Genomic DNA, 27,793 nt, shown 5'->3' on the forward strand with positions numbered 1-27,793 from the left:
GTTTAGGCACAGTGTTTTTAAGTTGCCCAGAGATGTGGTGCCAAATAGCCCTATTGACTTGCACAACAATCACCTGCAAGCTCATGAGGTGACATATTTCATGTGATAGTTTCTTAATGAAACAAACTGGGCAGTTTCCAGGCAACTATCACCTGAGAGTAGCTCGCAATGGGAGTCACCCTCAATGTTAAAACTACATAAAACTACATAAACTCATATTTTAAAGCTAGTGTTGCTTGTGTCTCTCACATCAGTCTTAAGCTAGCCATACACATTAACATTTTTAAAAGATCTTTTCATTATCGTAGGACCAAGCTTATCCTGAAATGATCGTTTAAAAGTTTGATTTGTCCATCAACGAAAACAACTATTTCAAGCGATATTGTCTAGCTGAAGCTAGGGACACTACCTGCTTGGCCCTGCAAACAATTGGACAATGGGCAAATTTCATTGTTAACGATAAAAATTTTCAAACCTGCCTAATCGATTTTCTGACTGATGGATGAAAGATCACTAGATCGTTTGGTGTACACTAGCTTTACATTAATTTGACATTTTTGATGGATCACACTGAAATTGGTCGTTAAAGGAATACTGTCATGGGAAAACACACATCAGTTTAATCAGTTAATAGAGCTTCTCCAGCAGAATCCTGCATTGAAATACATTTTTCAAAAACACAATGGGAAGGTAGCAAGATAGCAGCTCCCAGTAGATATCAGAATAGCACTCAATAGTAAGAAATCCAAGTCCAGCTTGGGACTCCTTCAGTTACATGGGAGTAGTAGAAACAATAGGTTACCTGAAAGCAGTTCTAATGTGTAGCGCTGGCTCCTTCTGAAAGCTCAGACTCAGGCACAATGCACTGAGATGGCTGCCTATACACCTATATTACAGCTAAAAATAACATTTGTTGGTTCAAGAATAAAATGTTACTTGGCAGAGGGATTTATTTGCTATGTAAATGCAAATGCACCATAAAAATCATGACAGAATCCCTTTAAGGAAGGAAAAATCTTTACGGTATGACCGTCTTTAGCCAGCCATAGACTGGAGTGCAGGCAGCAGAGATAATACATACAGAGATACAATGTACCAATACATATTATCATTTAACTTCTCAGATTTCTTTACCCAACTATATAAAAGAAAATCAGATAAAATGCACAATTTAGCTTCACAGGATACATTAAATTCAACTTATAGTCAGCACTCACTGGATTTTTCACACAAATGGGTGCACTTCCTCCCGTCTTCACCTTCCACAGACAGCTACAGTATTAATATTCTGGTTAGAACTCCAATATTCCTTGTTGAATTAGAATGCCTTTCCTGTATTAGTTTGGCACAAACTCCAGACAGAAATGTTTCAGGTCCACAATGACTGCAAAAGGTCTGGAATTAGTGCCAGATTTATGCAATAAAGGCATTTTGATTCAACAAAAAAGTATTAGAGTAAAAACCAGAATATCAATCATACCACACATTGTACAAGTGGAAAAGAACATCATCAGGATTCACACTATTTCCTTGGGTGAATAACAGAACAACAGTCTTTATGACATGTGGACAGAGATTTAAAATCAACCCTGGCATCTCAAGTACAGTAAGGCCCAGCCCGCCCTCCACAGGCCCACAGGCATTTGCTAGAATATGTAGACTGCAAATATGGACCTGGGATCTAAAGTCACAGATAAAAGCATCTAATCTTGATAGCTTACAGTACATAAGGAGTGTTATCAAAAAGGCCATTCTGCCGATTCCTGTATTGCTACAGTACTTTAGTTTATTTGTGCAGACAGAAAAGTTATGGCACATACTAACCCACTATCCCAGGAGGATCATTACAGTCCATTTGCTGCCTGAAGTTTTTTTAAGACTATTCTACTGGCAGAGAAAACAGATCTCTCTTTCCAAGCTATAATTATTTTAGTGTTGCCCAATAGCTGGCAAAGCAACCTCTGACCACACAAGAGGAGCTCAGTTTTTTTTCCTGCTCAGGATAATATTTTGAATGTATATTTTGCCCCATAGAAGGTTAGGCTTCCTGAAAACAATTCTAATGTATCGCTGGCTCCTGCTGAAAGCTCAGACTCAGGCACAATGCACTGAGATGGCGACTACACACCAATAGTACAGCTAAAAAAAATACATTTGTTGGCTCAAGAATACAATTTCAAAGGGTAGAGTGAATTATTTGATACATAAATAGAGTAATTTAGAAATAAAAAGCACACCATAAAAATCATGACAGAATCCCTTTAAAGAAGGAAAAATCATTACGTGTATGACCGGCTTTAACCAGCCATAGACTGGAGTGCAGGCAGGAGAGATAATACATACAGAGATACAATGTAGAAATATACATTATCATTCAGCTTCTCAGATTTCTTTACCTGGTAGCTGGTATTTTATTGGCCTAGTGTGGAAAAATGATACTTGATTCTTATGTTATTAATAGGAAAGAAATCTAAAAGTATAGGAAGGCCAGTATTTGTTTTTCCAGAAAAGGTGCAACCTTAATTATAGTGCAGCAAACATGGGAAAAGGAATTATTAGTCTGAACATGGTTCATACGAAACAAAACAATATATACCATACTATATATATTTTTTTATAAAATAATGCTATTAATTTTATCTGCTATTCATATGGCCGGTATAATGGGGATTGAAATAAAGAGCCCCTTAAACTGTTGACTGTCATTTAACTTCTAAATTATTTTTTATGAGCAATTCTCTTGTTCTGCCACTGTCTACTTGGTTTAGGAAATGGGAGGAGGGAATGATAAACACCTCTTTAGCATGCAAATGGGTGAGGGTTTAAGGTCCATAATAACTACAGAACTTTTACATAATTAACTGTACCTCTTCTCATATTTTTCATAGAGTGACACCTTTCTGCTTGGTTGTGTTTTTTGGGATTATTGTTTTCCAACCAAAGCATTGCTCTCACAGGCTGATCCTTGATCATATGTAGTCACTCTGCAAATATACAAAGTGGGTTGTGGGAGTGGAAGCACTTCAAGGCTAAGTAATATGAAGTAAAGTACAATGGAAGTGCAACTGTTTTACTACAATAATACAAAAGATCAATGCATAAAAGCTATAGCATTAGTGTTACAGGATGATCCTCCCCTGTATTGGGGAAAGACCTCTTTGACAAAACATTAATATTAAAGGGATTTTTATGGTATACTACTATACTTTATGGTATATATATTTCTAAATAACACTGTTTACATAGCAAATAGTTCACTCCGCCTTTTTAAATGTTATTTTTGAACCAAGAAATGTATCTGTTTTTTAGCTGTAATATTGGTGTATAGGCGTATCTCAGTGCATTGTGCCTGATCCTGAGCTTTTAGAAAGAGCCAGTGCTACACATTAGACCTGCTTTCAGGTAACCTATTGTTTCTCCTACTCCCATGTAACAGTAGGAGTCCCAAGCCAGACTTGGAATTTTACTATTGACTGCTATTCTAATATCTACCACTTTAAAGGCCGTGGCAGACGGGTAGAGTAGTCACCCGCAACAAATCTCCCTTGTCGCGGGCGACTAATCACACCGATATGCCATCCCACCGGCTTGAATGTAAATGGCTGGTGGGATGGCATATGCAGTGCCGCGATTTCCCAAAATTGCGGAAGTTGCCTCGAGAGGGAACTCCCCGTCTGCCACGGCCCTTAGCAATACATGTCATGGAGCTGCTATCTTACTACCTTCCCATTGTTCTGCTGATTGGCTACTGGGGGGGAAAGGGAGGGGGGTGATATCACTCTAACTTGCAGCTCAGCAGTAAAGTGTCACTGACATTTATCAGATCACAAGTCACATGGCTGTGGCACCCTGAGAAATGAAAAACATGGCTAACCCCATGTAAAATTTCAAAACTAAATATAAAAAAATCTGTTTGTGTTTGTGAAATACTGATTTCCATGCAGGATTCTGCTGGAGATGCTTTATTAACTGATGCATTTTGAAAAAAACATGTTTTCCCATCACAGCATTCTTTTAAGGTGACGAGTCAGAACTTGGTCTACTCAGCCTGTCTGTAGCTCGTTGTAAATAGCTAACTTGTGCTGGAATCAGGCTATAAGAACAGGTGAATTATGGTGGGTGGAGGAATACCAAAATAAATCATATATCTAAATAGCATTAAGTAAAAAATGTAGATTGTAAAACAGATTCTGCTTTGACCCACCAACAGCTCTGCTGCACACAGGATTTAAAAAGAAATAATAATTTTGCGTGCACAAGACCTACAAGAAATTAGTTGTTGAGTGGAACATAACTTTCCTTGTTAGTTATAAAGTAATAGCATACTAATTAGAATTTTAGGGGGATGTATAATCCCATAGAGTACAGTTATTAAGATGCTAGTTAGTAGTTAGTAAGATGCTGATAAACATGTAAGATCATAGAAAATATGGAATATAGCTAAAGGCTAACATTTCAGTTAAATAGATTTGAGAGAGAAGAAGCTTGGCAGGGATGACAGCAGAAACAGATGGTTGTGTTAGATAAAATAAAGTCAGCCTTGACTAATAATATCTTTGATTATATCTGTCTTTTCATAGAAATACAGCCTGTGAGTGAGAATGAGATAGCAATTTTAAAGCAATGTAAAGATGCTGGAAGGCTTGGTAATGACAAGCAACTAGATATTGTGCTGAGATGTGGGAAGGAATTTTGCTGTTATTGTTTTCTTTAACAGGTTCCATGTTTTAATCCCATGTTTAATTGATTCAGTCTGTTCTAGAAACTCAACTTCATAGCATAATTCACTTTTCACCCTAAGGTTATCCTGCAGTTGAAAGGAAAGACTTGCTCTCTTCCGGGGAATATTAATATCCAGAAATATCTTGTGGTTTCTGTGTTAGTTTCCATGAAGTTCCCTTTGTGGGAAAAGTTAATATACATTCCTATCTTTAAAGGAAACCTATCACTCTAAAAAATAATTCCAAATTCTTAAAAAGATACTTACACTACATACATTATATAAATCTTGTTTCCTAAAGTCTTGGAATTCACAGCAAGCAGACAGGCGCCATTTTGTGGACACCAGGGCTGCCATCAGAAACTTTGGGGCCCCATACAAGTTATTTATATCTGCCCCCATAAACAAAGGTGTGCAGTACCAACATTTTGGCCACACCCCTTGTGTGTGCAATATAACTCTATAATAAGCAGTTGATATAGAGCGTTCCATTGATTAAAATGCTAACATTCAGTTCATTGTGGCTCAGTGGAGTTTACCCTTATTCAGACCCTACACTCTTTCCTAACCCTGCTCTGGCTGTCATTGCTTGATATGGAAGTTACGTGAGTTCTTGCATATGTTATGTTAACTGCATACGTTTCGGGACCCAATGATCTTGCTGTGGGGCCCATTTACTAGTCAGTAGTAGTTCATAAAAAAATAGTAAAAATAATTATTGTACTAATAAGTCAGTCTTTTAACTGGGGATTATTGAAGTCTATACAGAAGTTACATAAGTGTTTTTGAAAGTATTGTTAGTTTTTGTACAGGTTACGTTAATTGCATTTGTGTAGGGGCTCAATGATGTTGCTGTGGGGCCAATAACCAGTCATTCCACTGCTGAAATGTCCATGTAGGAGACGCTCATATAATTCAGTAAATAGGTGCCAATATAAACAGCTGATGTTACCCTATAATAAGCAGTTCATATAAATAGTTAAAATAATTAATGTACTAATAAGTCAGCTCATTGGGGGCAAAGGAATGTCAACTTAAGTTTTTTAATTCATTGGTCAGTGGAGTTTGTCCCTGCAAAGCTTCTCTGCATTGTCTTTTGCTTGATATGCTAGTTACTTACGTTTCTAGATAAGTTATATAAGTTTCTAGGCAGTTTTTGTTGAAGTTACATAAATTGCATAAGTTTTGACATAACATTATTCATAACCTAATTTTCGCTATGTAGCCAGGCCTTCAAAAGATTTCACCATGCCGGGCACAAAAGTACCCCCTTCCCCACTGACGGCAGCCCTGGTGGACACTTTTATTAAAGCAACCTTTGCGTCATCCGTAATTCTTATGTGCCAGAATGGGTGTAACTTCCTCTATTAAAATAACAACTTCTATCTGCCACTAATAAATATAGTTACCAGAGCATCCACACCCCCGGTTTCTCCTCACCACTTGAATCTAATCCAGTTAGAAAAAGCAGATGCTCACAGAGTTGCATTATGGGTGACTTCTCTACCTCAATTATTTACAGTAGAAAAGAGCACATGCTTTTCATGCTTACACCCTACTTCACATAAAAACACACTGAACCTACTGATTTCCAGTCTAGGCCAAGAAGTTCCTACTAGTGATGAGCGAATCTGTCCCATTTCGCAAACTGCGAAAATGTCGTGCGGCAAAAAAAATTGTCACCCGCGGCTATTATTTTGTCGCACGGCTATTATTTCGTTGCCCGCGGCTATTATTTCGTTGCCCGCAGCTATTATTTCGTTGCGCGGCTATTCTTTTTTGACGCCGGCGACAATTTCTGGACGTGCAGCGAATTAGTCCAACCCTGAATTCCACCCTTTCCTAAGTGCTGGACTACCTTAGAATTAAGGGCCCAGATTGTCTTTATATAAATGCACCACTGGCAGCGTTGATTCAACTTAGTAACATAGTAAGTTGGGTTGAAAAAAGACATATGTCCATCAAGTTCAACCATAATGCCTATATATAACCTGCCTAACTACTTCTGAATATTTTGAGCATGTTCTTCTCTGTGAATAGCAGTAGAGGGTGCTGTAATAACAGAATTTAAAAGATTTGACTGAAAAAAGGTTTGTGTTTTTTTTCTATATGTTGGCCCACAGGTCATGTCCAATCAGACGTTATGGTAAAAATAGGCCAGACTGACTGACTGACTAACCAAATCAAGTCATATACTGTATCAGCAGTTTATCTCATAATTTATCTTCAAAATTAAACTACTGCAGGATTTGAGACATTAACGAGATTAAGTAAATTTGAGATAAGAAAACTTAAAGGTCAAATCACACAGACTAATTCCAAGCATTAAATTTACTCAAGTAAGCATGCCTGTGCATTTAGGATATAATCACTTAAGTAAATGGGGGCTTGATTTGGTCTAATACCTAGCTGAAGTTAGCTACATCACACTGTGGCATTAATGTGGATGTCTTTGCAATTCTGCAGCCATTACTTATTCAAAATGGCAAACTTGCAAAGATGCTAGCTTTGATGCTACTTTTCCTGTCCTTTTGGGCAAGGCTGAAATGGGGTGCATACAATGTTGGGCTTCCCTGCAAATATATCGGTTGGAATCAGTGGCCCGAAGTCTTGTGACAGCAGTTGGAATTGGGACATGTCTATTTCCACTGTGTTATGAGAAACCATAAGATCTGGTTTTAGGTCACATTAAGATTCAAAAGACAGGTGTAGGTATGAGAGGGAGCTGCATGCCTAAATCAGCGTTTTTCAACCGCTGTTCCGCGGCACACTAGTGTGCCGCGAGATGTTGCCTGGTGTGCCGTAGGTGCGGTCCCCTCTGGGACACCTTCCACTTCCTGGCTCCCTGATGCCCGGAAATCGTCACTGCCTGTGACGTCATCCGGCATCGGATCCAGGAGGGCGGAGCAACCAGAGAGGAGAGGCAGCACTATCCTGCCCTGGCACAACCCGACCGGGGGGAGCAACTGCCCAGGCCCTGCCCCGACAGACCAGATCCACCAGGGGCCAGGCCCATGCACAGCCGCCCTACTCCCCACCGGAGGACAATCCCGGGACACCCCTGGATGCCGCACCCCAAGACAGCCTGACATGTAAGAAAACAATTAATAATAATATATATATAATATAAAATTTTTGTGTGTATAAAAAAAAAAAAAAAATCAGTGGGGTGGAGAAAATTTTTCACTATTTTGTTTACTTAATATTTCATAATAAAGTAATTATAAAATACTTTCTTTGTGTTTATTTGATTCCTATTCAAGAGAATTACTTTATATATAGTCAATATGGGCACAGAGTTACATTTTTTAACATTTTCTAATGGTGGTGTGCCTCGTGATTTTTTTCATGAAACAAGTGTGCCTTTGCCCAAAAAAGGTTGAAAAACACTGGCCTAAATGTTAGCTCAGCTACAATGTGTTATCTAGCTTGGTTTTCTGCTTGTTCTCTATGGTTAGATATACTTCCTACTTGCAATGTCTGTATATAGTTTGCCATGTTGGAGCTCTAATAAACAAGTTGTTTAAGCATTACCATTGAGTCCTGCACAACTCCACTGTGAACCCAACACTTTTTGTGGCGACGAGGATTAGAACTCTGCTGTCTGGACAGAGCAGCAGAATAGGAAAAGAGAACTCACAGGACAAACTTCAGATCCACTGCAGACATGGCTGTCCTGGGACACATGGAGGAATTTGATGTAAGTGACCCTTCTTCTTGGGACTCATATGCAGAGAGACTTTCTTACTTCCTAGAAGCAAACACAATAGATAACCCTGAGCAAAAGAGGGCAGTGCTACTGACTGTCTGTGGGCCTAAAACATTTGCAGTCATTCGCTCACTCACTGCCCCTGCCTCTCCAAAAACAAAGTCTTATGAGGAGTGACTAGCAATGTTAAAGGCACATTTTTCTCCAACACCATCTGTCATTATACAGAGATTTCACTTCCACAAAAGAAACCAAAGAGCAGATGAAACAATTTCTACCTATATTGCAGAATTACGGCACATAGCAGAGCATTGCCAGTTTGGAGAGTTCCTAAATGATATGCTGAGAGATCAGTTAGTCTGTGGGATTCAGAATGAGGCCTTGCAGCGCCGGCTTCTCGCTGAGCCTAACCTGACACTGGCAGCTGCGCAGGAGAAGGCCTTGGCTGCAGAAACTGCACTTTTACACACTAAGGCAATTCATCATACAGCAACCAGTGTGCACACCATATCCTCCAAACAGGGAGATGACATTCAATTTCAAAACAACAAACCAAAAGACTATCTTGCAACAAATGCATCACCATTTACACCATGTATTGGATGTGGTGGTCAGCATAGACGCTCTGCATGCCCTTTTAAGAATGCTGCCTGTCATTACTGCAAAAAGAAAGGCCATGTAATACGTGTTTGCAAAGCAAGGGTTAATCAGGAAAAATAAAGCGATAATGCAAAGTTTTCACATAAAAATTTACCAACAAATAAAGGGGCAGCCACTGGAACAGAGGTCAACCAGCTGTATCATATCCAACATGTCAACAGTAAGGGCCCCGTAAACTCTGAAATTACTGCAAATGTTTTTATACATGGCCATCGGTGTGAAATGGAGATTGACTCAGGAGCCGCATTTACCATAATAAGCTCTGAATTATTTGATAAACTGTTCCCTCACAATCCTCCCACATTATCAAAGCCAGGATGCACACTCCGTGACTATAATGGACAGTCTGTTGAGCTTCTTGGAAGTTGTGATGTGAGTGTTCAGTACAACACATTCAGCGGAATGTTACCCCTGATTGTTGCCAAAGGTACTCAAAAAAGCCTTTTGGGAAGGAACTGGTTCTCTCCATTAAAAATCAGCATCCAAGGCATCCATGTTGTCACTGGGGGATCAGTAAAGAAGGTAATTGAGGAATTTCAACAAGTTTTTGCAAATGAACTAGGCACTTACAAGGGTCCACCTGTGTCACTTAGATTAGACCCTGCAATCTCACCCATACACATGAAAGCCAGATCTGTGCCATATGCTTTACGTCCAAAAATTGAAGCTGAACTTGAACGTCTCACAGCACAAGGGGTCTTTGAGCCAGTGACAATGGGCAACCCCAATTGTGCCAGTTCTTAAGCCTAATGGTGATGTGAGACTCTGTGGAGACTATAAATGCACAGTAAATAAAGCTCTTAATCAGCATCCATATCCTGTGCCTGCTGTGAATCAACTGTTATCCACACTAGCTGGTGGCAAGGTTTTTGCAAAACTTGATCTTGCCCAGGCATACCAACAGTTGTTGGTGGATGAAGCTTCTGCAGATGCCCAGACTATTATTACCCATCGGGGTGCATTCAGGGTAAAGCGCCTCCAGTTTGGAATTTCAACTGCACCAGGAATATTCCAGCACTTTATGGAAACCTTGCTATCCAGCATTCCTGGTGTTGTACCATATTTTGATGATGTTCTACTAATGGGGCCATCTGAAAGTATACTGGCTGACCGCCTTAGAGAAGTACTATCTCGTTTTGATTCATCAGGCATTCGTTTAAAAAAAGAAAAGTGTGAGATTGGAGCTACCAGCGTAAACTTCTTGGGGTACCGTATAGATGCTTCAGGCATTCGTCCTACAGAAAGTAAAGTGAAAGCTATCCATGATGCACCTGAACCAAAATCTAAACAAGAACTTCAAGCATTCCTTGGGTTGCTCAATTTCTATCACAGCTTCCTTGCTCACAAGGCAACAGTGGCAGAGCCTCTTCATCGCTTGCTTGACAAAGGGGTCCCATGGAATTGGACTCCTAAACATTCAGAGGCCTTCTGCAAAGTTAAACAGTTGCTGACATCTGATTCTCTTCTTGTCCATTATAATGAAGATCGGCCATTAATACTTACTACAGATGCATCTCCTTATGGTGTTGGCGCTGTTCTTAGCCACATTCTCCCAAATGGTAAAGAGGCACCAGTTGCTTATTACTCTAGGACAATGACATCAGCAGAGAGGAACTATGCACAAATTGATAAAGAAGCATTAGCTATCATAGCTGGTGTTAAGAAGTTTCATAATTACCTCTATGGACAAACATTTGAAATCCACACTGATCATAAACCATTACTTGGTTTGCTCTCAAAAGACAGTCCTACTCCTAATGTTATGTCACCTCGAATGCTCAGATGGAGTATCATGCTAAGTGCTTATGATTACACTCTTCTTTATAAACCTGGAAAATCAATCTTAAATGCTGATGCTTTGAGTCACTTGCCTTTACAGATCCCAGACTGCTCACTACCCCCTTTACTTGAAGTACTTATGCTGGAATCCCTCCCTGATTCTCCAGTGGAAGCTACTGAGATTGCTCATATGACTGCAAAGGATCCAATCCTTTCTCGTGTTCTCAACTGGGTGTGGAGGGGATGGCCAAATGAAAAGTTGTCTGAAGAGTTCAGACCATATACAAACCGTCAACATGAACTATCTGCACATAAAGGGTGTTTATTATGGGGAAGCCGAGTAGTCATTCCTCAAAGAGGACGCAAATTTGTCCTAGATATGCTACATGCGGCCCACCCAGGAATCGTGCGCATGAAAGCTCTCGCAAGGAGTTATGTTTGGTGGCCCAGAATTGACACAGACATAGAGGAGGCCGTACATCTGTGTGTCACTTGCCAGAACTCTCGTCACAGCCCCCCTGCAGCTCCAGTGTTTCCTTGGGAGATTACAAAAAAACCTTGGTCTAGACTTCATATTGATTTCGCTGTACCATTCCAGGGGAAGAACTTTCTTGTAGTGGTAGACTCTTTCTCAAAATGGTTAGAGGTCATCCTAGTGTCATCTCAGACATCAGCTGTGACAATTTCAGCCCTACGTCATCTGTTTGCAACACACGGAATACCAGATGTTATTGTATCAGACAATGGGACTGCTTTTACTTCTGAGGAGCTTAAGACCTTTACCAATAACAACTTAATAAGGGCAGTAACCATTGCTCCACGTCGACCTCAAGGAAATGGACAAGCTGAAAGAATGGTTCAAACTGCGAAGGATGCACTCAGAAGGATTACTAATGGGGACTGGTCAACAAGACTTGCACGATTCCTTATAGCTCAGCATGTTACCCCATGTCCTACCACAGGTGTCAGCCCTGCTGAGCTTCTGATGGGGCGGCGCCTTAAAACATGTCTTGATCGTCTTAATCCAGATCTAACTGATGATGTAGAAAGGAAACAGCAACAAAGCCTGGATTCAGCCCTATCCTCTAAGACTCTGTGCACATTTGCTTCTAATGATCCAGTGTATGCCAGGAATTATGGGGCTGGTCCAAAGTGGGTCCCTGCAGTAATAACTGAAGTTACTGGACCTGTGTCATACAAGGTACATTGTGATGATGGACAAGAGTGGCACCGTCATGTTGATCAGTTGCGGAGGCATGTTCAGCCAAGTAACAGTACCTTAATGGAGAGCATGGGTTGTCCCAAGGTGGTTCCTAGTGACTCTCTTCCAGATGAAGTGGCTACCCCATGCAGCCACAAAAAGTGTTGGGTTCACAGTGGAGTTGTGCAGGACTCAATGGTAATGCTTAAACAACTTGTTTATTAGAGCTCCAACATGGCAAACTATATACAGACACTGCAAGTAGGAAGTATATCTAACCATAGAGAAGAAGCAGAAAACCAAGCTAGATAACACATTGTAGCTGAGCTAACATTTAAGGTGGCCATACACGCACCGATATTATCGTACGAAACCTCGTTTCGTACGATAATCGGTGCATGTATGGCATGTCAGCGAGCCGACCGATATCGCAGGAAGCTGCTGATATCGGTCGACTCGCCGATCGGCCAGGTTAGAAAATTTTGATCGGGCGCCATAGAAGGCGCCTGACCAAAATTCTCCCTTCAGAGCTGAATCGGCAGAAGGAGGTAGAAATCCTATTGTTTCTACCTCCTTACCTGCCGATTCAGCCCTGAATGGTGTGTGGCGGATCTGACGATGTTTCGTGCGACCGACGGTCGTACGAAACATCGTGAGATCACCACGTGTATGGCCAGCTTTAGGCATGCAGCTCCCTCTAGTGGTACACAACAACCGCACTCTTGCCACACCCCCATTTTGTCATAGCCCACCCCCTTTTGTCACTTCGCTCAGGCCAGCCAGTAAAAATAATAGCAAAAGGTCTGTGTGTGTGTGTGTGTCTGTCTGTGTGTGTGTTTGTGTCTCTGTGTGTTCGTGTCTGTGTGTGTGTGTGTCTGTGTGTTTGTGTCTCTGTGTGTGTCTGTGTCTGATTAGAAATAGCCTTTTTTATTTTTACATTGTTCTTATTTCATCAAATATAAAGTTAGGTTTCTGTGTCTGAATGTATGTGTCTGTGTTTGTGTGTCTGTGTGTTTGTGCGTGCTGCAGGGAGAGCAGCATTTCAGCCACACTTGGCCCATGCTAGAGAAACACAGATAAAGAGGAGAGGATTACTGGGTCACTGGAGAGCTTTAAGGGATGGTTCACCTTTAAGTTACCTTTTGGTATGTTGTAGAATGGTCAATTCTAAGAAACTTTGCAATTGGTCTTCATTATTTATTTTTTTCTAGATTTTAATTATTTGACTTCTTCTTCTAAGACAGCTTTCAAACAGGGGTCACTGACCCCAGCAGCTAAAGAATTATTGTTCTCTGAGGCTGCAGTTTTATTGTTACTTTTTATTACTTATCTTTCTATTCAGGCCCTCTTCTATTCATATTCCTGTCTCTCAGTCAAACCACTGCCTGGTTGCTAAGGTAATTTGAATCCTAATAACTAGACAGCTGCTGACATGAGCTGCAAAACTAAAATTGAAATCATTACACAAACTGCAAATAATATTAAATGAAGACCAATTGCAGATTGTCTCAGAATATTACTCTCTACATCATACTAAAAGTTAACTCAAAGGTGAACAACCTCTTTAACTATAACAAGGCAAAAATAGTGAGAGGTACAAAATACAGCATACCTGTTACTTTCAATGGCAAATATACTTTCTGTGGCACAGTCAGGCAATCTGTGGATTGTGGCAAATGCCAGAGGGGCTCCTGTAAGATGCCATAGACAGTCACTATTTATTGGGCTGGTGAGGGCTGTTTGGGCCTCTGTGTACGGAAATGCCAGTTGCTTTTTTGTATCCCAGTCCTGGTGTGCACAGTTCCTATTTGGTACCGATTTGGCAGCTTATCGGCCTGTGTAGGGGCACTAACGACGGGACTGCCCGACCAACATCTGGCCTGAAATTGGCTCGTTGATGTGGCCCCCGACTGTGCCCATCGTTCTTATTCGATTGTTTGGCTCTGGGTTAGTCCCATATCGCCGACCCATAGGTGGGGTATCGGGCGAAGACCAAGCGAGCGGATCTTAGCTTGTATGGCCACCTTAAGTGCTATTCTGCTATGGTCAGATTGGCTTTCTGACACCATGGAGAAAGTGGGCAGAACATGTTTACATTCAAACACAAGGGGGCGCTGCTATATAACTATCAAAAGCCATGGATTAAATGAAACATATAGAACGATGTAATATTGCTCAAAGTATTTTTCTGAGAACTTTCACAATTTTATAATTTACACTTACATTAAAACTTTTCACACTGCCAATATCATAAACGTGTGCACTGAAGACCCCCTGCTGTTACCCTGGGCGAGAAACCCAGGAAGAATGGCTCAAATTTAAACAATGTTACATTTAGTTCTGCTGCAGAACATTGGACCCAAAACAAGACACATATACGGTTTAATAACAATTTGGGTCCTAAAAGCTGATTTTTCAATTTATATTCAGCAACACTGCTCTGTGGCACATTGGTGAAATATATAAGGTGGTATTGTTGGAATTGCATCTTTATAGTCTCCCTCTTCCATCTCCTGCCATACTCCCTTGGCGCACAGTCCTGACATGTACCTGCCATACTGCCAGCCTCTCACCACTCTGCTTACATTGGGTGCCGTTTCACATGGATATAAACGAAACAAAAAACTCTCTGGGGAACAAACTGGCTTTTCCGTATATTGCTGCTTAATAACAATAATCCAGCAAAGCACAAATGCAATACAAAGATGATTACATGGATACAATGTAAGGTGCACGCAACAGAACTTTTCTGTGTTCATAAAGTGAGTGGAATCCCTTCAGTCGCCTCACAGCAGATCGAGCCTGGGTCAGTCATTATATGCAGCCCCCCCTCTCCTCTAACCCCCCCTCCAACCCCATCCAACCCAGTCCCAGCATTAGGGCAGCCGCCCCCTTGTGCAGCCGCAATGCTTGTCTGTGTGCGGCCGGTACCACATGTGGGAGTTCCACACGCTGTTGGAATGAGCAGAGAGGGGGCGTGTCTCACTAATTCCGCCCCTTCGAGTGTTCTTGGTCCCTGTGACTTTTGGCAGTTTAGCCCAGGAGATTCACCATGGCGGGGGAGTTGGAATCTTTAGAGAAACTGCTGGAAAAGCACATCCCATCCGATGACCTGAAAGAGGTGTGGAGGCTGCTGTATGGGAAGCAGATACGGTGAGGAGATTGGCAGTGTGCCAGTGTGACTAGTAATGAGACAGATAACTGTATTATAAGCGCAAAACTAGTGGGGAGTATGTAATATCAGCTGGAACTAGAGTATATGGATAGGCCTGTTACTTTATCCCTGCCACCCACCCAAGTGTGGTTAAGGCAGGCCCAAACTGGGATTTAAATTCAGCCCAAACAGCCCACACCAGCCCAATAGTAGTGACTGTCTATGGCATTTAACAGCAGCCCCTCTGGCATTTGACAGAATTCACATTGCCACTTAGGTCTGGGTTTGTGGTGCCTGTTAGCCACAGTATGTGTACTCATGTTCTAGGGCAGAGTGGGTATGTTACCCACAGTATGGGGCATCACTTGTGATTTTATCCATAGTAACCAATTGGCAGTTAGAGCTGAACAGTCACCTACAAGTTAGAGAACAAAAGCAAAGATCTGATTGGTTGCTATTGGCATCACAGGTGATGATGGCTTACACACTCTAATACAGTGATCCCCAACCAGTGGTTCGGGAGCAACATGTTGCTCCCCAACCCCTTGGATGTTGCTCCCCATGGCCTCAAAGCAAGTGATTATTTTATAATTCTTGGTGTGGTGGCAAGTTTTAGTTCCATAAAACCAGATGCAGTGCCAAACAGAACCTCCTATAGACTGCCAACCCACATAGGGGCTACCAAATATCTAATTGTAGCTCTTGTTTGTTACCCCCAGGAACTTTTTTTCATCCTTGTGTTGTTCCCTAATTCTTTTTACAACTGAATGTTGCTCATGGGTAAAAAAGGTTGGGGACCCCTGCTCTAATAAATATGCCCCTATGTGTACTCATGTTCTAGGGCACAGTGGGCATATACATCAGACTGGAACATTGGTTTCCAAAATATGGGGCTGCCCCCTAGGGGGCCCCAAACAAAGGAGGGGGATGCAGAATGAAGCCAATGAGAATGAAATCTGCTATTTTATGAGATAATTGGGGGCAGATGGTTGAATGCGAAAGGGGGCCTGAGCCTTAAAAGTCTAGAGACTTTTGGAGTAGAGGGTACTGCAAGTCATATGATGTGTGTATTTATTCCCTAGGCCCCTGAACCTCCCCAACAGTGCCTCTCAGGCTGCCTCTAAAGAAGGGTTTGACCTGCAGGGATATTTGTTTGAAGCAGCCCAAGAGCAGACAAGACGACCTCGGACAGTACGAGTGGGATTAATCCAGAATAAAATTCAACTCCCAACTACAGAACCTGTTACAGAACAGGTGAGCTGACCACATTGTTGTGTGTTACATTAAAAGCTAATGAAACCTTTAGATTTGCTCAGATGTGTTCATGTGCTTGCTCATGGTTGAGGGTTAGAATGGAAGGAGCACTAGTTGCAGTAATGAGCTGCTCTCCATGACTCCAGCCACCAGGGCCAGGCTCTAAATGAGAGCTGCTTGAGCACATTACATTTAGTATTAACAAGGGTTATCCACATCCAATGCTTAACCCACACCAGGGCTTAGTGGTGCAATACTGGAGTGATACAGCATTGTGATAAGATCAATATCCTGCATACACCCCGTGGGAGGACAGACATCTCTTCACACATGCATATTGCAGTTGTGAACAACAGACATATCTGTTTGTAAACAGACTAGTAAATCTTAACCTGATTTGCCCATCTAAATTGGTTGGTGATCTGAACATTTGTCCTTCAGTCCATCTGTGGTTTCACCCTAGAGGGGAGTAAAATACTGTCAGCTACATACCGCTCAGTGCCCCCAAACCAGGTGTTTAATTTTGATTCCTGACTGGCAAGTTTTGGTTGAATAAAAACATTTTACTTACCAAATAAAGCCTCCTGTAAGATGATAGTGTGCATAGAGGCTACCTAATAGCCAATCTTAGCCCTTATTTGGCACCTCCATGAACTTTTATGGTGCTTGGTGTTGCTCTCCAAGTCTTTTTACATTTGACTGTGGTTCACAAGTAAGAAAGGTTGGGGACCCCTGGCTTAGGGTAAGAACTCACAGAGTGAGTTAGTTGCCCGTGATAGATCTCTGTTATTGTGGGCGACTAACCGCTCTGAAAAGGCTTTCCACTGGCAACAATAGAAGTCTCTGCTCTCCATTTCACAGCACAAAGATCTGTGGCAATTAAAAAAAGTGCATGGCAGATCTCAAAGTGGGAAACATTGCAGTTTGCCCACTTTGTATCCTGGCCTGCACTTTGTAAACGACCCTTCATGTGTGACTTTAGGCCAAAGGGATACAATTGTCACATAGTTACCTCCATTTTGGAATCCTGTCTAAACAAGCATTATTAGTGCTTTGTTTCATTTCTGTCTCATTAGGGGGTTCAGGGATGTATATGGTTTATGTATAAGTTCATTGGACTGTTTTTTTCTATCTCAGTCAGACTTATTATTTTATAGAATAATTAGACTAAAGCTGGCCATACATGGAATGATTTTTCTCTACTTAATGACCAATTTCAGCACAATCCGACAAATCCATCATTGTCATAAGGTTACTGTGCATCGAACAATCGTACATCTAGTGATCTTTCATCTGATCTAGGTCAGAAAATTAATAGGGCAGGTTTGAAAATTTTTGTCATTATAACAATGAAATTTGCCAATTGTCCAACTGTTTGCAGGGCTAAGCAGGTAGTTTCTCTAGCTTCAATTAGATGATATCACTTGAAATGTTCATTTTTTGCTGATGGATAAATCATACTTTTAAACAATTGTCTCAGGATATGCTTGGTCCTACAATAACGAACAAATCTTTTAAAAATATTAACATGGCAAGATTTAGGCTTTCCCAGCAGCAATGCAGTGTATATAAGTAAATCTTTCAAGTCTAACAGATCCTGCGCTATGCCGTCTGCCCTACCCCAGAGTGTACACCTAGAAGCCAGAAGCAAGACAGGACTACTGTTAGGAGAACCCATATTTGTATAAGGATATAGAACAAATAACCATATATCTATTGATTTATGGATATTGGTTAGTGATGAAAGATTTTTTTTTCACCAGGCATGGATTCGCATGAAAATTTCCACATTTCGACATTGGCAAATTATTTTGCGTAACTTCTGCAAAATTTTGCCATGAAAATCTGCAGTGGTGTCGCGTCAAAAAAAGTCAAGCATGTCTAAAAAGATGAATGGCACCAACGTTTTGCTAATTTTTAAGCAAAACAGGAAAGATTCCCTCATCACTTATATCAGTGAATGGATCTGCCAGTATCTAGTTGTGCAGCAGTCGGAATACCAGAGGCTTTTTGCCCCCACCATGAAAATAGCTGATTAGCACAACTTACTCTAAAATGTGACAGGGCCAACAAGCAGACCACACCAATACAAGACCGTTCTTTAAATCTGCATGTTAACGTGGTGGCACAGTATTGCTGCTGTACATCACTTGTGTCTCTGGTTTGATTCTAGCCAGGCCACTATCTGCAAGTAGCTTGTATGTTCACCCTTGTTTGGGTTTCCTCCCAAACCCTAAAAACAGGCTTCTGCTCAAAAGTGTATTAGTGTGTGTAAATATAATATTGAGCTTAGGCTATAACCTCTTGTGTGGAAGTGGCTGATCTGCATTATTTATAAACCTTGCTAAGCAGCTTGGAATATGTTGGTGTTATAATAATATAGGAAAACAATACTATTATTTTTTAATTATAGAAATCCATTCAGCACATTGATTCTAAGCACTGGCAGCCAGGGAAGTCTGGTAACTTTTTACTGGGCAAAGACAAAATACTTTAGTGAATGAATCCTAGAGAGATTAAAGACACCTCTCCCGTTTTAAACACTGGAGAGTAATTTTTTGTATCATAGCCTGGATTGTCTAACATGTGCCCTGCACTTCTGAATTGTCCTTTAGTCATGTGCTCTCTGATAAATTAAGGTTATTTTTCCATAGAGAAATTCCAATGCTGATTTCCTCTTGACTAAAGTACAGAACATTGGAATGTGAGGGGGAGTAGCCAGCTTGCTAGGAATGGTGGTGGGGAACTATATATATATATATATATATACCCAGAATAGTGTCTCTCAGAGAACAAACCATGCAGGCAGTAACTGTGGGGGAGGGTTGTATATTCACCTGTGCAGAAACAAAACTCCAGCCTGTTCTGATAAATAATTAGCATAGAGTCCTATAGCAGACTCATGAAGTGGGCACTTGTATATTAGTTGTTAGTACTGAGAGAATTACTCTGCTCACTGTATTTATGGCAGCAGCATGGAGCATAGAGATATGTCGGAAATCCTGTCAGTGCTTCATGTGCTACTGCATATTGCCATTTCATTTGTCACAAGGAATTGTTTAATCAATGTTCCTAATTTGGTACCATGTTAGGCTGCATATGTGCAACTGTATGTGTTGTTGCCCTAGGAGAGAATAAGATCACGTCTGTTTTGTACCTCCAGATCTCTGCTCTCCACAGACGCATTGCTGAAATAGTTGAGGTTGCAGCCACGTGTGGTGTGAATATAGTCTGTTTCCAAGAAGCTTGGTGTAAGTATCACAAAAATATTGGAAAGGCTGATATACAAAGATATCAGCAATACATTTGGATCTACTGAAAGTTATAAAATGTATGATAGATTCAGATGAATATGAATCCTTCTGAAAAAGGCCAAATCTTGGCCCAACCCCGAAATGAATCCTGGGTTTGGTGCATCCCTGGTAGAAAATCCCATTGCCAGTCAGAGAAATGGGGAATAGGAATACATACTACTTGCCCCATTGCCAGTTAGAGAAATGGGGGATAGGAATGCATACCACTTACCCCATTGCCAGTTAGAGAAATGGGGGATAGGAATGCATACCACTTACCCCATTGCCAGTTAGAGAAATGGGGGATAGGAATGCATACCACTTACCCCATTGCCAATCAGAGAAATAGGAGATAGGAATGCATACCACTTACCCCATTGCCAGTCAGAGAAATAGGGGATAGGAATGCATACCACTTACCCCATTGCCAGTCAGAGAAATGGGGGATAGGAATGCATACCATTGTTTCCTTAAACAAAGAGGCTGTTCACGTACTGTTTTTGTGGGGTGGGGGGTGGTTTATGTGTCCTTAAAAAATTACTGTGGTCATCTCTGCAATCATTTTTTAATGTATGACTGAAGTTCCCACTGTCTTCTTAAAAAAGGCATTGTGTGTACTGAGGTCTGCATTTTTTCCAAAGAGTTTTGGAACAATTATTGTTATCGGTGTGCAAATTTGTGTCACTGGTTATGCCACTTGTTTCTATACTGTTCAGTGCGCAGTGTAATTAAAGGTGCAGTTCATAGGACTTATAGTTTACGAATACTACACCCAAATAATGACTTTTTATAATTATATATATATATATATTTTATTTAAAAAAAAAAAAAAAAAGAATTATTGTTGCTTCTCCCCTCAGATGTTTCCCAGTTCTAGCTTAAAGGGGAAGGAAAGTTAAAATCACTGGGGGGATCCAAAATGCTAGGTACCCCCCAATAATTGTAATCGCATAACAGATGGTGCTCCTGCTGTGAGAAAACTGCACCGGCCAGGGTGTAAGCGAGCAGGCATTACTCTTCCTCCTTCGGTCTTTGCACTTGCGCGCTAGAGTGAGAAGCTGAACTCTAACAAAAAGGCTGGCTTTTTCGCTCATCTGCAAATGTGCGGGCCCTGGGATCGCTGCTAAAGGAGAAGGAAGAGGATTACTTGCCTGCATCTACCCATGCCCGGTGCTGTTTTCTCTTAACGGGAGCACCAGCCGGGGATTTCAGGTAAGCAATTACAGTCACTGGGGGGTGCCTAACATTTGGCACCCCCTAGTGATTAAGCCTTTCCTTCTCCTTCCTTTAATAAACCAGATTGCTGAATAAATTGTTACAACTAAAATGAATACATTTATTGCTGGCATTGTTCTGATGCTGCTGAGAAATGTATCAACCAATGTTTTATTTAGCAAAAGTTTGGAAAGTCGCAACATGGCTTATAGAATTTCTACAAGAGGGCAGAAAAACAAATTCATTTGTAAAACCAAGATTTTAGAAAAATGGTAAAAAAAAAAAATAGAACTAAATTGTAAAAAGTCATTATTTGCAGTATAGTACTTAATTATTATAATATCTGTAGTTGAATTGTCCCTTTAATATCTTGACGCAGTAGTCTTTTGCAGTCACACATAGCACACAACATACTCAGCGGCAAAGAAACCTATAGGTGAATATTCTACAGGAATCCAGACGTTCAGCGCTCTGTCAGATAATATGCTTGGTAGGCAGGTAAATGTGTAACGTACAGTTATACTGTAGCAGGTGAAAGAAGTTAACTCAGGGACTGGCCTCTCGTAGCTAGTAAATATGTAATAATATGTGTTACCTGAAGGGCATATATCACTCTTTCTTTTTAGTTTAAATTAACAATACATGTTAATTAGACCAATTTTTATATTTATTTGTCTAAATATGTTAATTGCACAGTGTGTTTACATTGTCACATAGGCCAATGGCACATGTAGTAATATAAGAATATGTATAGCACCACTGAGTAGAACTTGGTTTATCCAGGGATTGAGAGAATAATAAAGGATTCTGGAAAATCCTCAGACATGCTAAAAGTTACATTTGAAGTGAACTTCTTTAAAAAACTGTTAAGGACGATCAAGGCAATATTGACTGCAGACTGCTGTGGCCCAGCAGATTTTTAGGTGATTCTCACTAATGGTTATGAAGGGTAATTTGAGGCTTTTTACCCCACTAAAACACAGTGGGAACATTTCCCCCCTTCCCTCCTTGATTGTGTTGATGTTAATGTATAAAATTCCAAGTTTGTATTGAATGGGTTACTTGCAATCACTGAATATTGTCATTGGTCTTGTTTGTTCTCATTTTCTTCTTTGACCTTGCTCTCGCACTTCCCTCATCTTATATGTGACCCTATCCCTGTACTGTGTGCTTCTCCTGCTCACAATGCACTTTGGTGATCACTATATTTCTTTTGCTCCTTCACCACTCAACCACCCCACTTCATTGATACCTACTGTATTTTTCCAGCCATGCCCTTTGCTTTCTGTACAAGAGAGAAGCTTCCTTGGACAGAGTTTGCTGAATCTGCTGAGGATGGAATGACCACCAAATTTTGCCAGGAGGTAAGTGCTGTTACTGGTCCTACATGAAGTAAATATGGCTTATTCATATTATCTGTATAGGCATTTCCAGGGATTGTACAGGAGCTGAACTTGTAACTTTGTAGGATGCAGAACCTGAGAGATCTTTCTTTGCACAGCATTGGTGTCTGTGCAACAATATCCTACAGGATATCAGTTTAGTGTCACCTCTAAGAGAAACTTGTTCTGGTTTATCTCTCCTTAGCCACATACTGAAATAGTTTGCAGAACTAAAAGCCAGCACTCCTTAACTGCATGTATTGATTTTTTTTTTAAACAAATGAGAATTACCCACCATTAACATCATCCCTTTGTTGAACCAATAATTATATACTCATACACTATTTGAATTGTATACATCTAGTCAAGAAATTCTTTTAGAGCAGGATTTTTTTTCATGCATGCCTTCCATGATTTACATCGCCAATGCCTAGTCCTCAACTATAGAATAACATTAACACCAAAACCACAAATCCTTGAAGATCAGAATGAACTTTTATAAGCACAAGAGTCAAAACTGATCCTTTCTGTAGAACACTGCACTCTGCCCTGAGCTCCCTGAGCATGCTGATTGTTACCAGCAGTGTCATCCTCCAGATAACACATGCTGCCATCCTACCTACTAGACTAGGGGGAACTTCCTGCACAATATATCTATTACTGTAGCATGTCAGGGTGCAATTTTGTCAGAGTATGTAGAGTCTTCTAACCCATATATACTTTGCAGCTCGCCAAGAAGCACAATATGGTCATTGTGTCTCCAATTCTGGAAAGGGACTCAGTGCACGGAGACACACTTTGGAACACAGCTGTGATCATATCAAATACAGGAGCTGTTATGGGGAAGAGCCGAAAGAATCACATTCCAAGGGTGGGAGATTTTAATGAGGTGAGATAAATCAGTAAAACAAATTAGGGTGAAGACACATAGAGCTACTAGTAGCAGCTACTTGTCACAGCTACAAAAATAGACAATGCTGATCATTTACTGATAATTGCCTCTACATTTGTTTTAGCAGAGAAAAATCTCTGTATTGTCTATGGCAGGGTATTTTCTGGCATTTAGTAGCTGTGAGAAAGTAACTCCGTGCATCTTTACCCTTACATACAGTGATCCTGCTTAAAGGAGAAGGAAAGGTTTAACCCAAGTAAGCTTTATTAGAAAGGTCTATGTAAATGCAGCCATAAGCACTCACAGAAAAGCTGCACTGACTTCTCTATCAAAAGTAACATAGGATTTCCTTCTACACATGTTCTTCGGTATCAGACTTCCCCTCTCGGATAATACTTTATGGCACAGCACGAGTCTGAGCAGCTCTCTCCTCCTTCCAATCTCTTTCCCTCTCTGCTGTAATCTAAGCTTGCAGCAGACAGATCTGCAGCACAAAAGTTACTGAAATTAAGCTAAAATGACAGAGGGAGCTTCTAGCGCTGTTAACTTAGGTATGGTAAAGCTTTCTACAGAATAAATATAGTGTTGTAGCTTGCACTATTGTGGCAAATCAATTGGCAACAAAATGCCTTTCCTTCTCCTTTACTTGCAGGAAAGCACAAAGGAAGACATTTTCCATGTTTAACTGGATCACCACAAGTAATGTGTTTTACTTGCAGTGATCCAAAGCTTAGGCAAGGGGAAGGAATTATCAGCAGTTCTCTTGTCCATGGTAGTGTAGATTTAACACGGGAAATATATATCCTTGTTTTCCAGTATTCTTAAAACACAACAAATAAACATAATAAAGGCCAAATGCAAATTGTCTTTATTAGTAGCATAGCAATATCTACTTCAGTGATTTCCAGACAATGTGGCTGAGCCGTACGAGGGGCTTTGAGCAGTGAGGAGGGCCAGACGTTAAGGATTGTTAGGATGACATTTGGGGAGAATGCTTATTAACTTCCCTGGTTATTCTTGTAACTGTGGGGAAATTACTGATTTACCAATGTTTTCCTATATCTGAAACTACCCCTTTGACTTTGGCATAATGTAGTCAGAAGCATTCATAGACTTGTCACATACTTTTCCCCTTTTTTGTTTAAATTTTTTAAACCAGTATGGATGAGTAGGCCAACTTTTGAGCTTTGTTGGATGGCATTTTACAACCTGTAACTGTAGGCCATTAAACCTTTGTTAACTGATCCCACAAGTCAGCAAGTTGAAGACCTGCACTAGCACTTTTATATCTAAATTAAATGGATGAGCCAGTCTGGAACTCTGTTATTTTTGAACATTGTTTAACTTATTTCTGCCTGTGCCCTAGTCCACTTACTACATGGAGGGAAACACAGGACACCGCGTATTTCAGACAGCATTTGGCAAGATTGCAGTGAATATCTGCTATGGCAGGCACCATCCTCTCAATTGGTTCATGTACAGCATGAATGGAGCAGAGATTATTTTCAATCCTTCAGCCACCATTGGAGAGCTTAGGTAAGGGGCGAATCATGAAAGGTTGCACTCCTGATATTCTGTGCTCCCCCTAAGTATTACAGATGTGCTTATTTTTTTCCTTGTGTCTGGTTCCTTACAGTGAGTCCCTGTGGCCTATAGAAGCTAGAAATGCTGCAATCGCCAATCACTGTTTTACTTGTTCCATCAACCGTGTTGGAACAGTAAGTGTCAACCATAGTCAACAGCCCAGTTGATCATTCTATATGCACTTATTTCACTGGGCTTTCTTTTTCAGGAGCATTTTGAAAATGAGTTCACATCTGGAGATGGCAAGAAAGGTAACTATGGGGAAAACACAAACTATTCAGTCATTCTGTAAAGCAATGTCGGGTTTGCCACCAATATTTAAGCAATAAAATTCTTTCTTCCATTCTAATTCTAAATATACTTCCATTTCAATCACTGGTCCCAGCTTCTGTAGTTCTCAGGGACCACTTTTTCATTTTTACCAAAGGTCATAGATCTACGTGAGTAGACTGTTCTACTCAGGTGAGCTTACTATACTCATTATGGTCTTTATCTTTTCTGCCATTGTTATTCTTTAGACACCACTGGATGACTTTACATTGAAGTGAGCAGTCCCAGTGATATGTTGTTTTAGCAGTGAAGACCTTAGCTGGCATTTGATACAGCAGGGGTACCTGCAGGTGTTTATATAGCACTTATGATCCCTGGCATTTGCCGAACTTTTGCAACCAATATACCATTTAACATAGCACTCTTTTTACACAGCACATCATGATTTTGGCCATTTCTATGGCTCTAGCTATGTATCTGCCCCAGATGGGAGTCGGTCTCCTGGGCTCAGCCGAGTAAGAGATGGGCTGCTGGTGGCTGAGATGGATTTAAATCTGTGCCGACAGACTAGTGATAAATGGAACTTCAAGGTATGTTCAGATATTTATGCCTATGTGTTGTGTTTGCATCTTTATGTTATATAATCGTTTAACCTTTGTTCAAACTCTGATAATGTTGGCACACACCTGCTTGTTCAGAAAATAAAAAGGGCCATGTAACATATATAAAAAAAATATAGACAAGCCCCTAAAAATCCTTCACAAGTTAATTGAGGGCTCGGAGTTACTCTTTAATGAAGAGCGGTGGACAATTTTTCACACATTAATACTTTAATATATATTATATATACACAGTATGGTGTTTGTGTCCACTCAAAAATAGGAAGCTTCCTGAAGCACAAGAGCCAAGAAATAACATTTACTGCGTTTAGTCCAATTCTTAAAAATCATCTGATCAGATTGTGAAAAGTCTAGTAGAGAACTCGCACCCAACTGTACCCACGTACCCTTATTCTTTTACCCATTCTGGTACACCCACCTCCGACTTACACGTCATGTAACCCAGAAGTGATGTCAGTTTGCAAGGGCTCACCCTGCTTGATTCAACTTGAGTTCCGGTGTCTAACTTTTTTGCCTGTGAAGCGTTGAACGTTCGCAAATAAATTTCCAAGGGCTCGCCCTGCTTGATTCAACTGCCGGTGCTTAACTTTCTTACCCAGAAGTAATGTCACATGATGGGCCATTTTCAGCAGGATAAAGTAAAATTTCCTTTTCCCATCTCCAAAATGGGCAGCTACTACTGCCCACCTGCAGCTAAAGGGTGTGCTACTAAGATATGGAACACCTATTGTCATATGCCGCTGCCCCATTTCTCTGAAAAAATGAGTATGCAGTGACCTACATATTTATCTGTATGCAGATGACTGGACGCTATGAGATGTATGCTGAAGAGCTGACTAAAGCCACACAGCCAGACTTCAAGCCTAATATTATACGAGAGTAACACACCATATCCTATAAGGGAGAATCTTACTTTGGTGTTATCTGAAGTTGCCTGCTGCCTGTTCTGTTTATGTGAATAAATGGAAGGAAAAGAAGCTGTTAAGAAAGTTTGAACAACTTATTACTGCAATTTCAGTTACAGCATTTGACTTCATTATGCAATAAACAAATGTATATTTACTAATCCTAATGCCTAACCATCGGTGGAGAACTGATTTCGATATCCCCCACATATAAACCAGTGTAATTTGCATGTTCAATGATGATATAAAGCTGATGTCCCAGAGTGGTTTAGTCGGCTGCGATAGATCTCTGCTATCGCAAAATGCCTTTCCACAGGCAACAGTAGGAGTCACCAGTGGAAATCCCTTTGCATCTCTTTGGTGTTTCGAAGTCACGCAAAGTTTCCTCCTGCAGGCAACTTTGGAAAGTAATTATTTTCTGCAGGAGCTGCATGCGTAAATTACCAAAGAATTAACACTGAAGTATTGCTGTCCCACACCCTAAGCTGAAGGAATTTAGAGGAAAACAGAGAACTGTTAAAAGGTAGGCAACAATTGACTGGTTTTGGCAGAAATCAGAAGGCTAGGAGATGTGGAGCATTTCATGTTGGATTGTGCAGAGCGAAGATCACCTCATTGCCTTATTTGAAAAGACAGGAGGCAGAGTTTTAGGATGGCATTGTAATTAAAGCATTGGAAAATAAACCTTGTGCAGAATAGGGTAGTTATTGGAGCAGGGCAGCATACATTTTTTACATAAAAATTAGACAGCCGGAAGAGGAATCCGGCAGTGTTAGGTCACCCGAGCTGAGGTGTTAACCCGCAGGTATCAGCCTGACCCGCACATCAGTAGTTGCCAGGGTCCAGTTTAAGCTAGGAACCAAACAGGAATATGAATAGAGAAGGGGCCTAAATAGAAAAAGTAATAAAAATCAACAATAACCTTATTGACTCAGAGAGCAAGTTTTTTTTTTAGGTGACCCCTATTCAAAAGTTGAAAATAGTCAGAAGAGGAAGGGAAATAATTTAAAAAACTTAGACCAGTTAAAAATTGCCAAGATTGATAGGCCATTTTATAACATACTAAAAAAATTAACCTGAAGGTGAACCACCCCTTTAATCTTATATATGATATCACTGGGCTTCAATGTATATCAGTATTCAGGGTGGTTTGCT

General features: G+C 40.7%; 1 protein-coding gene across 1 annotated transcript; it reads left to right on the forward strand.

The window, feature by feature from the left end:
- Positions 1-15,118: 15,118 nt before the first annotated feature.
- Positions 15,119-26,805, forward strand: upb1 (ureidopropionase, beta). The gene is given in 10 exon segments (NM_001126792.1): positions 15,119-15,222; positions 16,306-16,477; positions 19,641-19,728; positions 22,255-22,349; positions 23,095-23,256; positions 24,626-24,795; positions 24,896-24,977; positions 25,052-25,094; positions 25,549-25,703; positions 26,533-26,805. Coding segments are annotated over 10 exon segments (1,152 nt in total). The 5' UTR covers positions 15,119-15,121; the 3' UTR covers positions 26,617-26,805.
- The last annotated feature ends 988 nt before the right edge of the window (positions 26,806-27,793 follow it).

This window comes from Xenopus tropicalis, chromosome 1, assembly GCF_000004195.4.
Source record: "Xenopus tropicalis strain Nigerian chromosome 1, UCB_Xtro_10.0, whole genome shotgun sequence".
Lineage (NCBI taxonomy): Eukaryota > Metazoa > Chordata > Amphibia > Anura > Pipidae > Xenopus > Xenopus tropicalis.